The 13796-nt window shown below is 64.5% G+C and overlaps 1 protein-coding gene across 1 annotated transcript; it reads right to left on the bottom strand.

Moving 5' to 3' along the window:
* Window positions 1-13045, bottom strand: RUFY4 (RUN and FYVE domain containing 4). Its single transcript, XM_074967207.1, has 8 exons — window positions 12871-13045; window positions 12127-12270; window positions 9263-9326; window positions 6507-8588; window positions 5900-6006; window positions 4380-4526; window positions 896-1027; window positions 1-505 (listed from the first exon to the last, which is right to left on the bottom strand). Exons 1-8 carry the CDS (start codon window positions 12942-12944, stop codon window positions 403-405), a joined length of 2853 nt encoding a protein of 950 aa, XP_074823308.1. The 5' UTR covers window positions 12945-13045; the 3' UTR covers window positions 1-402.
* Between the last annotated feature and the right edge of the window lie 751 nt (window positions 13046-13796).

The raw sequence follows: 13796 nt of genomic DNA, 5'->3' as shown, positions 1-13796 counted from the left end.
CTTCAGCACCACAGCACGGCCCTGGGCCGCTTGAACAACCCCGTTAGCAGTAGTAGGCCGTTATCCTCTCTGTGGGCCAGCCACTCGAGGGGGCTAAAACACGCACGACTGCCATTCATGCTAAGGCGCCCCCAGGGCTGAAGGACCGGCACAGAGCCTCAGGAGGCAGCATTGCCCAGCTGGCTGCTGTGCTGAGTGGGCGCTGGAGCGCAACGCGGGGAAACGTCTGCAGGGCCGAATGCGGGCCCAGCCCAACAGCTCTAGCCGCGGCCCCATCGCCAGTGCGGGGGCACGGGAAGGGTTACAGACGCCCCGTTCCCACACGGAGAGGCAGGTCGGCGCCAGGAACAGTCTCCCCGGCTGGAGGCAGGGCGCACGGGACGCAGGGGGACGGGGCCCTGCTCAAGTGCCCTTGAAATTCCTCTTCTGCCAGCAGAGCAGACAGCAGCGCTCCCTCCTGCCGCTCTCCACCGAGCAGGCCTGGCAGACGGTGCCCTGGCACAGCCTGAGGAGAGAGCCAGGCAGGTGACGCTGCACACGCGGCCCACCTCACCCCAGGCGCCCGCCCGCCCACGCTCACCCTCGCCCTGGGAGACCCCCCCCCCCCACACCCAGAGAACGGGTCCCACACCGTCGCTTTCACCAATTTCCCGAGCCCGGGAGGGGGAGCAGGGGGCCCCCCATAATGCTGCAGGGCAGGGGGGAGCACGGAACCCCAAAATGGTGCTGGGCAGGGCTGGGCGGGGGAGCCCCATAATGCCGTGGGGCAGGGCTGGGCAGGGGAGCAGGGTAATACCAACACACTCCCATGGCTAGATGACTTGACACGCCCTCCGTTCCCAGCAGCCTCTCCCCCCGCCCGGCTGCCCCCCGCCTCGTGGCCATGGCCCCTCACCTGCACTGGTACCTGCGGGAGAGAAACCCGAAGTCCTGGCTGCAGCGGGCACACAGGCTGAGGTCCTGGGGCACCACGCTGGGGGCCCGGGGGTCGATGCCCTCCGTCTTCTGCCACAAGGCGTCCTTCTCCCTAGGGGGCAGGGGAGAGGGCCCATCATTCCCTTCCCGTGACGCTACCATTCAACTCCAGCCCAGCCCTCGCTGCTACCCCCCGGGCTTCCCCTGCCAGCCCCCAACCCTTCAGTCTAAAGCCCCAGCCCTGCGGAGCCCCAGGACCAACTCCAGAGGCCTCAGAGTGACGCGTCGCCCCCCAGCTGCCAGGTGTGAGTGGGGCAGCCTTTGCAGCTCCCTCCCCATCACAGGAGTGTGCGTGTGACCTGCCCATCCCCTGCCAGAGCCAGCTCCCTCGTGATCCCCCCCAGCAGCAGACTGGCCCTCTGCCTCCCTCCCCGCAAACCCCCACCGCTTGACCCACAGGAATCCAGGCATTCGGTGGCCTCTCCATGGGGCAGCCGTTACACCCACACACACTTTGGAGGCGTGTTACACAATGGCCCCAGCTGCACGCAGAGCCACAGCGACCGCACACAAACGGCCGATTCGGTGGCCAGCGGCTGGTTTGCGTGTGCAATGACCCCATGCAGTGTCTCACACACGATTCTCGCCCCCCGGTCTGGCAATCGGGGCTACACTTTGCGACCTGACAACACTACAAAGTTGTGCACGTTGGCAAAAATAATCCCAGCTATCAGTAAAAATGATGGGGTCTAAATTAGCTGGCACTGCTCAAGAAAGAGATCTCGGAGTCAGGGTGGATGGTTCTCCGACAACATCCACTCAGTGTGCAGCGGCCGTCAAAAAAGCAAACAATGTTAGGAGCCACTAGGAAAGGGGTAGATAATAAGACTGTGACGAAGTGGGGACTCCTGTCTGATCCAGCTGTTGATTTCATATCCAACGAAATCAACAGTTGGATCAGACAGTTCCACTTCATCACATCTCCCTTAGGCCTTTACCAAGGAGGTTTATTAGACAACAGGAACACGGTCTAAACCAGAGCTTGTAGGTACAGAGAACAGGACCCCTCAGCCGGGTCCATTTTGGGGGGCAGCAAGCCAGACAACCACGTCTGCCCTTCACTCCACATCCCCAACTGACTCACCCTCCAGCCCCTCCTCCTCTGGGCTTTGTCCCTTTCCAGGTCCAGGAGGTCACCTGATTCCTTTGTTCTCCAACCCTTTAGCTCTCACCTTGCAGGGGGGAAGGGCCCAGGCCATCAGTTGCCAGGAGACAGAGTGTCAGCCATTTATGTACCCGGGCCCTTTGCTCTGCAACAATTACACCCCCTCATCCCTACACCTAGAGACTTAAGAAATGCCTAGGGGAAACTGAGGCACCCCTACAGTATTCAGAGGAGACATTAGGAACAGTCCCACTTCGTCACAAAGACATATCACAGTGCCTCTATATAAATCCCTGGTATGCCCACACCTTGAATACTGTGTGCAGTTCTGGTCACCCCATCTCCAAAAAGATACACTGGAATTGGAAAGGGTGCAGAGAAGGGCAACGAAAATGATGCGGGGGATGGAGGAAAGATTAAAAACTGTTCATCTTTGAAAAGAGACGACGAAGGGGGGATGTGATAGAGGTCTATAAAACCATGACGGGTGTGAAGAAGGTGACTAGGGCAGGGTTATTTACCCCTTCACAGAACACCTAAACCAGGGGTCACCCAGTGACAGTAACAGGCAGCAGATTTAAAACAAACAAAGGGAAGGATTTCTTCACACAACGCACAGTCAACCGGTGGAACTCACTGCCAGGAGATGTTGTGAAGGCCAAAAGTATACCTGGATTCAAAAAAGAATGAGATAACTTCCTGGAGCTAGGTCCATCAATGGTTATTAGCCAGGATGGGCAGGGAGGCAACCCCCTGCTCTGGGTGTCCCTAAACCTCTGACTGCCAGAAGCTGGGACTGGACAACAGGGGGGAGGGATAGCTCAGTGGTTTGAGCTTTGGCCTGCTAAACCCAGGGTTGTGAGTTCAATCCTTGAGGGGGCCATTTAGGGATATGGGGCAAAAACTGGGGACTGGTCCTGCTTTGAGCAGGGGGTTGGACTAGATGACCTCCTGAGGTCCCTTCCAACCCTGATATTCTATGATTCTAACAGGGGATGGATCACTCGATAATTGCCCTGGTCTGTTCATTCCCTCTGAAACACCTGGCATTGGCCACCATCAAAGACAGGACACTGGGCTAGATGGACCTTTGGTCTGACCCACTGTGGCCGTTCTTGTGTGCACTAGGGTCGCGCCAACATCACCGGGGAGCCAAGGTGCTGAGCCAAAGGTCTGTGCATTTGCAGAGCTCTGGGTCTGGTGTAGCCCCATGGCTCAGCACCATTTGCTGCGGCTGGAGGGTTGAGCCTGTTTGAAAAGGCAGCTCCAGAGGCCTGGGCTGGAAGACGAGCCCGGGGGGCCGCCGGGGACCGCGGGGGGGGGCGAGGTGTGGTCCTGCTGGGTGCTAGCGCCACCTGCTGCCCAGCAAGAAGGAGCTCGGTGTTTCGGAGCCGAGCTCCCCAGTGGTGCACGTTACAGAATCTCCAAACGTAGCTGCTGCTTAAGAGAAACCCAGGGGCTGGGACCGCAGGGGGCTGAGGGGCGGGACTGAGAGACACCGGCAGAGCTGTGTGGCTGGGGGGCTCAGAGCCGGGACCGCAGGGGGCTGCAGGGCGGGACTGAGGGGCACCAGCAGAGCTGTGTGTTTGGGGGGCTCAGGGCTGGGATCGCAGGGGGCTGCGGGTCGGGATTGAGGGGCACCGGCAGAGCTGTGTGTTTGGGGGGCTCAGAGCTGGGACCGCAGGGGGCTGCAGGTTGGGACTGAGGGGCACTGGTAGAGCTGTGTGGTTGGGGGTCTCAGGGCCAGGATCGCAGGGGGCTGAGGGGTGGGACTGAGAGACACTGGCAGAGCTGTGTGGTTGGGGGGCTCAGGGCTGGGATCGCAGGGGGCTGCAGGGCGGGATTGAGGGGCACCGGCAAAGCTGTGTGTTTGCGGGGCTCAGGGCTGGGATCGCAGGGGGCTGCAGCGTGGGACTGAGGGGCACCGGCAGAGCTGTGTGGTTGGGGGGCTCAGGGCTGGGATCGCAGGGGGCTGCGGGCCAGGACTGAGGGGCACCGGCAGAGCTGTGTGGTTGGGGGGCTCAAGCTGGGATTGCAGGGGGCTGCAGGCTCAAGTTTCCAAGTGATGGAGCATGGAGGCTGCATCTCCTCCCCCCGACCCTGGCTCCCACAGCCTGGGCATAGTTTTGGAGGGCTGTCCCCCCCACAATCTGGAAGCCTCTGGCAGGCATGGAGTGTGCCCCCTGCGTGACGTGAGGCCCCATTGGCCTGACTGGAGCTGCCCCCCCAAATATAGAGGCCAAACTACACCTATGTCCCACAGGACTCCCGCCTCGCTCCTCGCCCCCAGCCCGCTCACCGGAGCAGTTCCAGCAGCCGGCCCTTCACCTCCCGGACGAGCTCCTGCTGCTCAGCCAGCTGCCCTTGGTGTTTCTTCTCTCGCTCTTTGGCTTCTCTCTGCGCTTTCTCCAGCGCCAGCCTGAACTGCTCCCCGTCCTGCCGGGCCCTGGGCGGAAGGACAAGCCCTGAAATGGCTGAGCCCTGGCAAGCGTTAGCTGCGGGCTGCTGGAGAGGAGATGCCGGGATCCACCGCTGGGGTCTGTCGCTAGGACAGGGAAAGGCCAGACGGGCGCCACTCTGGACTGCAAGAGCACCCCGCTCCAGCAGTGATGCCCCGAAGGGGCTCAGCCCCACGCTGCCTGCAGACAGGCCTGAGCCACCCCAGCCAGAGCCAGGTGGCCAGATGAAGCTCCCCTGTAGAAAACGCCACTGATATTTCTGGGGACAAATGAACGCCGCAAAGCAGGGCTCGCGTCTCACCGGGGCGGGCAGGAAACCCAGAGACGATCCTGCCGCGGGGCAGGTTTGCATAGGTCCGTGTCTGAGGCCGGCTGGGGAAGGGTGATTTCCCCTGGGATGGAGGCCAGGGGTGGAACCACGGGGGAAAGACAGGGGGTTTATGCCCTTTATCGACACTCGGGGCCTGAGCGTTGGGGTTTTACATCCGGCTTGGTTTTTAACACTGGGTCATCTCCAACCCAGGAGACTCTCTGGCCACCTGCAGATCTAGCAGGATCACCACCCCTGAGCGGTCAGCGAGCCGAGCAGCAGAGGGGAAGGATGTTTATTCGGAGCATATGGAGCTCTCTGGATTTCAGTTAACACAGGCACCTAGGGGGAAACTCTCAGTGCTACGGGCTCAGCATGGCCATGCCTTCTGCGAAGGCCCCAGATCCGTGGGCCAGATTCGCAGCTGGTAGAAACCCAAGGGCTCCTCTGTTGAGGAGCTGACCAGCATCTCTGAGTCTTCCTAGAAGTTCTGTGTCTAAAAAGGGGAGGAGCAAACTCGCCCTGGCTTACGCTCCTATGGAAGAACAACCAGACCCCCTAAGAACCCCAATTTGTAAAGACCCCAAGGGCACAAGGCACCTCCTTCCCTCTCTGCAATTCACCCCTAAGCACCGCATACAGTCCTATTGGCCGAAGCACCCTTTGTGGCTTGGCCCGTTGGCGGCTGCGCATCATCTGATTGGCTGGTGCGTCAGTCAGCTATTGGGCTCTCACCCGATTGGCTGATGTGTCGGTGAGCTTGCAGCAAGGGGTACATTTGACTCTGGCTGTCAGCATTTCTAAGGTGCCCATCACCACAGTATCTGGGCTGGCCGGAGCCCAGCTGGTTTACTGTCCTCGCTTTCTGTGAGCCTCTCGTTAGACCCGATTCTGATCACTTCCCCCCCAGTGCTGCTGGCCTTGGTGAGCGAGGTCAGAATCAGGCCCGCAGGCTCGGGCAGCCGCTGTGCATTGCAAGGGATCTGGCGGGCACGGGCACTTCCACCCCATGCAGCACAGGGCACCGGTCGTGCTCACTGAGTCTCCTACCTGCCCAGCTGCTCCGCCAGGTGCTTTGCTTCCTCCTCCTTGGCCTTTAGCAGCTGCCCTTTCTGCTGGGCTTCCCGCATCGCCTTCTCCAGGTGGGTGGTCAGGTGCTAGCAAGGCAAAGCACTAACGTGAGGCCAGGTGTGGGCTCCCCAGCTGGACTACATCTCCCATGATGCATCCCAGCCATGTGACAGCCCTCCCCAAGAGGGGAGACCCTGGTGCATCATGGGAGATGTAGTCAGACCAGGGAGCCCAGGACATAGAAGTGTCCATGATCACAGCAGCCCTATGAGGGTCATGATGCCATTGTGTCCCGTCACCAAGGGGGGGGGACCATGGTGCACCATGGAAGATGTAGTCTGACCAGGGAGCCCAGGTCATAGAGGTGAATGGCTGAATGGGGCACCCGAACTACAACGCCCACGATGCACTGCAGCAGCTTGTCTGAATCGAAATATTTCGCAGTTCGATTTTTTTTTTTGTGCCAAAAACTCAAAATTTCCCATGGAGAACCCCTCACCCCCATTTCCCTCCCAGCTTCACCCCCACGTCCCTCCCCCATTGCCCTCCAGCTCCATGTACCTCCCTTCAAATGGCCAGCTCCTACCTTCACCATCTCTTCGACACCCTTCCTTGCTTTCTGCTCTGGACTGGCCTGCTCCCGCATGGCCACTGCCCCCAGGTCCTCCAGCGGCTCCCCTGGCAGCTTGCCCGTCGGTGGTCCACCCCCTCCAGCCGCTTTCTCCTCCGCTGCGCCCCGTCCTCTGGCCAGCCCCAGGGGTTCCTCATCCCCAGCTTCCAGCCGGCCGCCTCCCACCGCCCGCTCCAGCTCCGCAGCAGCTCGGGCCCACGTCTCCTCCAAGGCATCCTTCTCCGCCAGCACGGCAGCAAGCTGCCCCCGGGCCTGCTCCAGCGTGTCGGCGGCTCTCTGCTTCTCCAGGTCCAACGCCTGCACCTGGTGCCGGAGCGCCGCGATCTGCCCGTCGCTCGCCTCCTTCTGCCGGGCCAGGGCGTCCTGCAGCCGGGGGTCCTCCCGCTGGCTGAGGGCCCTCAGTTCCTCCAGCTCGCCCCGGAGCCGCGCTGCCTCCTGGGCACGGCTCTCCAGGGCGGCCGCGGTGGTTTGCACTTGCGTGGCCAGGACGTCTCTCTCTTCGGCGGCTCCCTGCAGCAGGGCCTGGAGCTGCCGTTTCTCCTCTCGCCCCGCACGCCTTTGCTCCTCGCACTCCGCCAGCCGCCTCCGCAGCTCGGCCACAGCCCTCTCCTGCCCGGCTCGCGCCTCGCTCGCTCGCGCCTCCAGCCGGGCCTTCTCGCCCGCGAAGCCCGCGGCTGCTTCCGCCAGAGCGGCGTTTGCAGCCAGGGCATCCCGCAGCTTGGCCGACTGCCCCTCCAGCTCCTCCTGCCGGCCCCGTGCGCCTTCCTCCTTGTCCCGCAGGGCCCTCTCCGCCTGCTCCAAAGCCGCCTGGAGGGAGGCGTGTCGCGCCTGCCCTGCGGCCAGCTCTTTCTGGAGATCCTGAGCCTCCAGCCGGGCGGCCGCCAGGCTCTGCCCCTGAGACACCGCTGACTCCAGCAGGGCCTCGCGCTCCCTCTCCAGCCGCCTGCCCTCCGCCAGGCCCCGCTCCAGCTTCTCTCTCAGCCCCTCGGCCTGCAGCTCGGCCTGCCGGAGCCTGCCTTCCAGCGCGGCCCTCCGGGCTGTCTCCTCCTCCGGGCCGAGCGGGGGGCTGCCGCTGGGCCCTTCCCGCTGCCCCTGGCTGAGCTGGCTCTGCAGAGCCGCCACCTGGGCCTCCGCCTCCTCCAGCCGCCCTTCGCTCGCACTCAGCTGCTCCTGGAGCCCCCGGCACCGCGACAGCAGCTGCTGGTGCCTCAGCTCCCGGGCTTCTGCTCCCGCCAGGCGCGCCCTCCTCTCGGCCTCCTGCGCTCGCAGCCGCCCCTCGGCCTCCTCCAGGGCCTGGGCCGCGGCCCGAGCCTCCTGGCGCCAGCCGGCCGCCGCGGCCGCCTCTTGCTCGGCCTCGCGCCTGGCCCGGGACAGCCGCTCAGCGAGCTCCTGCCGCCGCTCCTCCCCCTCCGCCAGCCTGGCTCCGTGCCGCGCCTCCCGCTCCGCCAGCTCCTGGGCGTGGGCTGCCCGCAGGGACGCCGTCTCCTCCTCCCTCTGGGACAGCTGCTGCCTCAGGGCGCTCACCAGCGCGTCCCTCTCCTCCAGCGCGTCGCTCAGCAAGGCCTGGGAGGCCTGCAGCGCCCGGATCTGCCCGGCCTGCTCCTCCGCCCGGCGGCTGCAGGGCTGGGCTGCCTCCTGCCGCGGCCTGTCGGGCTCCTCGCTGCAGCCTGGAGCTGGCTGAGCCGCCGCGGACTCCAGCTCCCGGGCTGCGGCCAGGCTGCATTGCAACTCCCTGCCCAGCGCCTCGACCTGCAGCCGCAGCTGGGCGTTAGCCCTCGGGAGCTCAGCCTCTGGCTTTCCGCCTCCGGCCGCCTCCCAGTCCCGGTGCTGGGAACCCGCCTGTCGCCCGCTCTCCTGGCTCCTCTCCAAAGAGGCCGCTGTTGACGTATGTTCCCTGGACTCTTGCAGTCCGGGCTGGAACTGGTCATCAGGGCTGAGCCCCGGAGATCGGCTGACCTGTCCCGGGAGCTGGGGCTCCTCCTGGGGTCCTCTCCTGGCTCCACGGTGTTTCTCGCTGTCTCCAGCTGGGTTCCCAACCTACAGCGGATGAATAAGAGAGCAGAGACAGAACGAGGGACGGCTTCGTGGGAGATACCTGGGGACAAGGGGGTCTGGGCCCCTGTTTGTGGCTGGGAGGATACCCACCTGCTCCTACGCCCAGCTAGCGGGCTTGGGCTCTTAGCTCAGGTGGTAGAGACCCGGGCTTTGGAGCTGGAGGTCCTGGGTTCAGTCCCCCCAGCAGCCCAGCCCAGGAGCTCTTGGCTGATCAGCTACATCAGACCCGCCCGGGATTCAGTTAACGCCAGCTGAGGCACTGTCTACGCCGAGCTCTTGTAACCCGGTGGCGGTGCCGGGCTCAGAGCTGGTTACGACTGACCTGGCCAAGCTGCGGATCCGTCCACAGCATGACCGGGGCTGCATGCCCGCCTCCAATGCATGCTGGGAAAGCCGGGCGGCTAGCGCTCCCCGTGCCCGCGGAGCAGCACCAGCAAGCTTTGCAGCAACGCATGCTGGGATGCACCACGGCACAGAGAGCTGGGAGGACGGGGGCGTCAGCCAGCAGAGTGGGGCGGATCTGGTCTGCGTAGCCAAATAACCGGCAGACAGCCTGGTGACAGTCAAGTAGCAGCCTGGGCTCCTGGCCCGGGTGAAACCAATGAATGCTACGGTCCGTTCGCCCTCTCCCCCCACCCTGGGGCGGGATCACCTACCGGCCCGGCTGGCCCCTCCTTCTGGCTGTTCACGGGGCTTTGGCTGGAGGATCTGGACAGAGTCCTAAAGGAAACAAACACGCTCAGGGTAACGGCCTGGCAAAGTCTCCCATCATTTGGAAGGTGCCTGACTCATCTTGGCCACTCCAGCCGATTCTACCTCCCCTGACCTATCAGCCTTCAGTGACCAAAGACTGAATCCTGCCAAAGGGAGCTGCAGATGCCCACCCGAGGGCAGTCTGGCCCCACTGCCCCGCATAGTAACATTTTCATTGGAGAGAACCCCTGGGAAAGTAACGCTCCGGCTGGAAACATTTCCCCAGCCCCCCGGGTAAAGCTGCCCAGTCTCCCCGGGGTCCGATATGGATGGGCTGGGCCATGCTGTTTCCATGACACTGCTGTTGGGAGACAGGGGGTCAGAAACCGCTCTGGCAGGGTGTGATCAGAACCAAGCCCGGACCAAAGCCCCTGTTCTTGGAGAAGTTTCTCCTCAACCAGCAAATCTGCTGGTAGACTTGAAGGCCAGAGGAGACACTGGAGAGGAAGGCGAACCTCCCACTTCCCCCCTGGCCCCGGGTCTCTCCCAATCTTATCTAGGGGGAAATTCCTTCCTGACCCCAAATGTGGCGATCAGTCAGACCCTGAGCATGGGGGCGAGACCCAGCAGCCCGACATGCAGGAACGAACCAGGCTGGGATCTTGCATTTAGGGACTTGATTGTGCTTTTCTGCTGAATTTGGGCCCTGTCCAGCCTTCCCTGGCTGCAACACTGAAGATTGGCTAGGTGACGGGCCCTGATCAAGGTTACCCTATTGCTACGGCGCTGTGGCAGGTGGCCCAGTTGTTGGCTCCAACTCCTAGCCGTCGGGGGTCTGGCCCCATCGTGGTTAGCCCCTGTGTGTGACCTAAACCTCATCCTTCTCCCAGCTTCCTTGTCATCTGTGATGGGGTATGTGACGAAGCAGGGAATTTTCTTAGTGTTCTGCATGAACGCTATGTGTGCCTCAGTTTCCCTGTGTGCAGCATGTGTGTAATGAGGGAGTGGGAGATGGTTTGTTGTTGCAGAGGACCAGCTGTGACCTTGCCTAGCAGTCTGGGACCTCAGCCAGAGCACAGGGGCCTGTTACAGGAGTGGGTGGGTGGGGCTCTGCAGCCTGCGGGGTGCCGGCGGTCAGAGTGGATGATCACAATGGTCCCTTCTGACCGCAACATCCGGGAGGCCAGTGCGTAACACCCAGCTGGGCCTGTTCCCCCGTCTGTGCCTGGAAGGCCCTGGCTGGCGCTCGGAGAGGAGGGGGCAGAGCGGGCTGGGCCGGATCCAGAGAGAGGTGAGGGACGGGGAAAAGGGGGATCCTGGCTGCCCCACCCCTCCCCTCAAAGGGCAGGTCCGTGGCCTTTACAATGCAGGCTCCCGCGCTCGGGGGCTGACGTGTGCGGATGGGGTTTGACGCTGGGCTGGGGAAGCAGGGCCCGGGCAGGGCCCGTGAGCATCGGACCTACTTGCTTGGCTAGGGCTGGAGCCGTATGGGCACGTGGGCTCCAGCTGAGATGGGCCGTTGCCCAGAGCCTGAGCCGTGCCAGCTGGGTGCCAGCGCGCGGTGCCAGGAGCTGGCGGCCTCCCCTCTCGGGAATGCAGGTGTTTGCAGCCCCGGGCTAAGCAGGGAGGGACGTGCTCGGGGGCTGGCGCACGCTGGGCGGGGCGGGGGGTGGGGGGGTTAGAATCTGAGCCGCACCTGATGCACGAGGCCTGAAGGCTGCATGTGCCACATGCCTCGCTCCCAGCCCGCAGGCCATGGGCGCTCAGGAGAGACTCGGGGGACTGCAGCAGGGCCGGGCCAGCAGGGGACTGCGGGTCGGGAGTGAGGGGCACCGGCAGAGCTGGGGGAGCCCAGGGCTGGGCTAGCAGGGGCTGCGGGTCGGGAGTGAGGGGCACCGGCAGAGCTGGGGGAGCCCAGGGCTGGGCTAGCAGGGGCTGCGGGTCGGGAGTGAGGGGCACCGGCAGAGCTGGGGGAGCCCAGGGCTGGGCTAGCAGGGGCTGCGGGTCGGGAGTGAGGGGCACCGGCAGAGCTGGGGGGAGCCCAGGGCTGGGCTAGCAGGGGCTGCGGGTCCGGAGTGAGGGGCACCGGCAGAGCTGGGGGGAGCCCAGGGCTGGGCTAGCAGGGGCTGCGGGTCGGGAGTGAGGGGCACCGGCAGAGCTGGGGGAGCCCAGGGCTGGGCTAGCAGGGGCTGCGGGTCGGGAGTGAGGGGCACCGGCAGAGCTGGGGGAGCCCAGGGCTGGGCTAGCAGGGGCTGCGGGTCGGGAGTGAGGGGCACCGGCAGAGCTGGGGGGAGCCCAGGGCTGGGCTAGCAGGGGGCTGCAGGTTGGGAGTGAGGGGCGCCGGCAGGGCTGGGGGGAGCCCAGGGCTGGGCTAGCAGGGGACTGCGGGTCAGGAGTGAGGGGCACCGGCAGGGCTGGGGGGAGCCCAGGGCTGGGCTAGCAGGGGGCTGCGGGTCGGGAGTGAGGGGCACCGGCAGAGCTGGGGGGAGCCCAGGGCTGGGCTAGCAGGGGCTACAGGTCGGGAGTGAGGGGCACCGGCAGAGCTCGGGGGAGCCCAGGGCTGGGCTAGCAGGGGGCTGCGGGTCGGGAGTGAGGGGCACCGGCAGGGCTGGGAGGAGGCCAGGGCAGGGCTAGAAGGGGGCTGCGGGTCGGGAGTGAGGGGCACCGGCAGGGCTGGGGGGAGCCCAGGGCAGGGCTAGCAGGGGGCTGTGGGTCGGGAGTGAGGGGCATGAGTACAGCTGCGTGTGGGAAGTTTCTCTAGCACCCGTCCATGCTGCAGCCAGCTGCGTTTGTTGGTGCCCCCGCCCCGCTGGCGCCCGACACTCACTCGGAGAACATGGGCCAGGCCGTGTCCAGGTCGGCTCTCTTGAGGGCCAGGTGGAAGGCGACGCCGTCCAGCTCGTAGAGGCAGCCCATGACGTCGGCTCGCAGCTGCGGGTGCAGGAAGGGGCTCCGGGCGTAGTACCACTCACTGCAGCCAACAAGGCAGAGGGGCCCCTGAGATCCCAGCCAGCCCCTGCCCCAGCCGGCTCCGGGCAGGCTGGCCAGGGGTGCCCTGGGCTCCTGGCTCACTAGCCAGCTGCTGGGAGGCGGTGACGCCTGGGCAGAGAGAGAGTGCGGCGCCCTCCGCGCTTCATGGCGCCCCGTGGTCCGGGGGGCAGGGGGCTCACAATCTGCCATCTTACAGGAAACGCACGGGGGGAGGGTAGTTCTGGTTTACTGACAAATCCCACCCCCTTTACATGCTGCCTCTGACTCTTCCCCCTCGGTCTCCTTCCCTTCCCATTACTCCCCCCCAGATCACTTCCCATGGGGAAACTGAGGCACAGAGGAGAGCGACCATTCACACGGGGTGTCCGTAGCAGAGCCACAAGTCCTGACCCCCCCTTGGCCTGAGCTTTCACAACAAACCCATCCACGAGCCCAAGGTCAAAGCCGCGAAGGGCGCGGGGGAAGGGCATCATGACGTTACGTGGCTCAGGCGGGGAGATCTCCAGCCAAGTGCCTGAGCGCACGTGGTGTCCACGGGAGCCGCACGATGGCACGCTTGTGTGCTCACATGGTTACCCACCTGGCTCCTGCCACCCCAGGATTTGTGCTTCGCCCTCCGAGGAAACAGTGCTCCTCGCTGGCAGGCCGAGCCATGAATACGCCACCTCCGTCCACAGGGAGCTGCGGGAGCCGGGCCTGGGCCAGCGCACGTGAACGAGCTGCCTAGACGTCGCTTTGACAGCGCGGCTCTGGCTTTCCAGCTCCCCCTGTCCCCGGCTTCAGAGCTGCAGCAACAGGGATGTTCCCCGCGCTCCCGCCAGCCCTGGTCCTGTAGCCGGGGCCAGGCCGGGAGGCTCGCTCCAAGGCGCAGTGCAGACCTATGCTAAGGCGCCTCGGGGTGGAAGGAGGTCCCAGGGAGCAGCCTTCTTGGATTTGCCTCCTGCAGCATTTGTCCCTGGGGCCGGTCCCTGCTGCAGCGTCTCTCGCTGCCCGAGGGTCATTTTTCCCCCTCCCTCCCTGCCCATCTCCCTCGGCTCCCCTCTCCCCTTTGATCAGATGTCCCTCTTGCTCCCGAGCCTGGGGCTTCCCCCTGCGGCATCTCAGGGTTTGTCTATTCCCCCCGCTCCCGCCCCACTGCCGGGCTCCTCACCTGGTCATCTGGGGGTCCAGGAAGCAGAGCTGCAGCGACTCTGCCAGCTGCCGGTGCACCAGGCAGTAGCGAATGAAGGCTCGTCCTTTCCCCACAGGGGTCCTGAGCTGTGGGCACACGGAGGGGGGGAGGATCAGAGGCGTTAGAGGAAGATCCTGCCGGCCCCCTGCTCTGCCACCCACCTCCCGCCTGTCTGTCCAGCCCAGTCCTCAGCGGCTGGAGCCGCCTGCTTTCCCCAGCCTGGGCGGTGACATCTGCTCACGGAAACAGGGCGAGACGGTTCCTCGAAGGTTTAGCCCGGCCTCCTGCACCCAGCCAGGGCTGCGCAGGTCCAGACCTGCCAGAGTCGACGTTCT

The sequence above is a fragment of the Natator depressus genome, chromosome 11, assembly GCF_965152275.1.
Source record: "Natator depressus isolate rNatDep1 chromosome 11, rNatDep2.hap1, whole genome shotgun sequence".
Taxonomy (NCBI): Eukaryota; Metazoa; Chordata; order Testudines; family Cheloniidae; genus Natator; species Natator depressus.
This window is presented reverse-complemented; position numbering and strand designations above follow the sequence as displayed.

Excerpts from the sequence above, each read along its gene's own strand:
- RUFY4 (XM_074967207.1), bottom strand. The coding sequence starts at position 12,944 with ATGGCTCGGCCTGCCAGCGAGGAGCACTGTTTCCTCGGAGGGCGAAGC. Across the intron at positions 4,527-5,899 it reads CTGGCGGAGCAGCTGGGCAG|GGCCCGGCAGGACGGGGAGC; the intron begins GTAGGAGACTCA and ends CCTTCCGCCCAG. Across the intron at positions 506-895 it reads TCCCGCAGGTACCAGTGCAG|GCTGTGCCAGGGCACCGTCT; the intron begins GTGAGGGGCCAT and ends CTCTCTCCTCAG.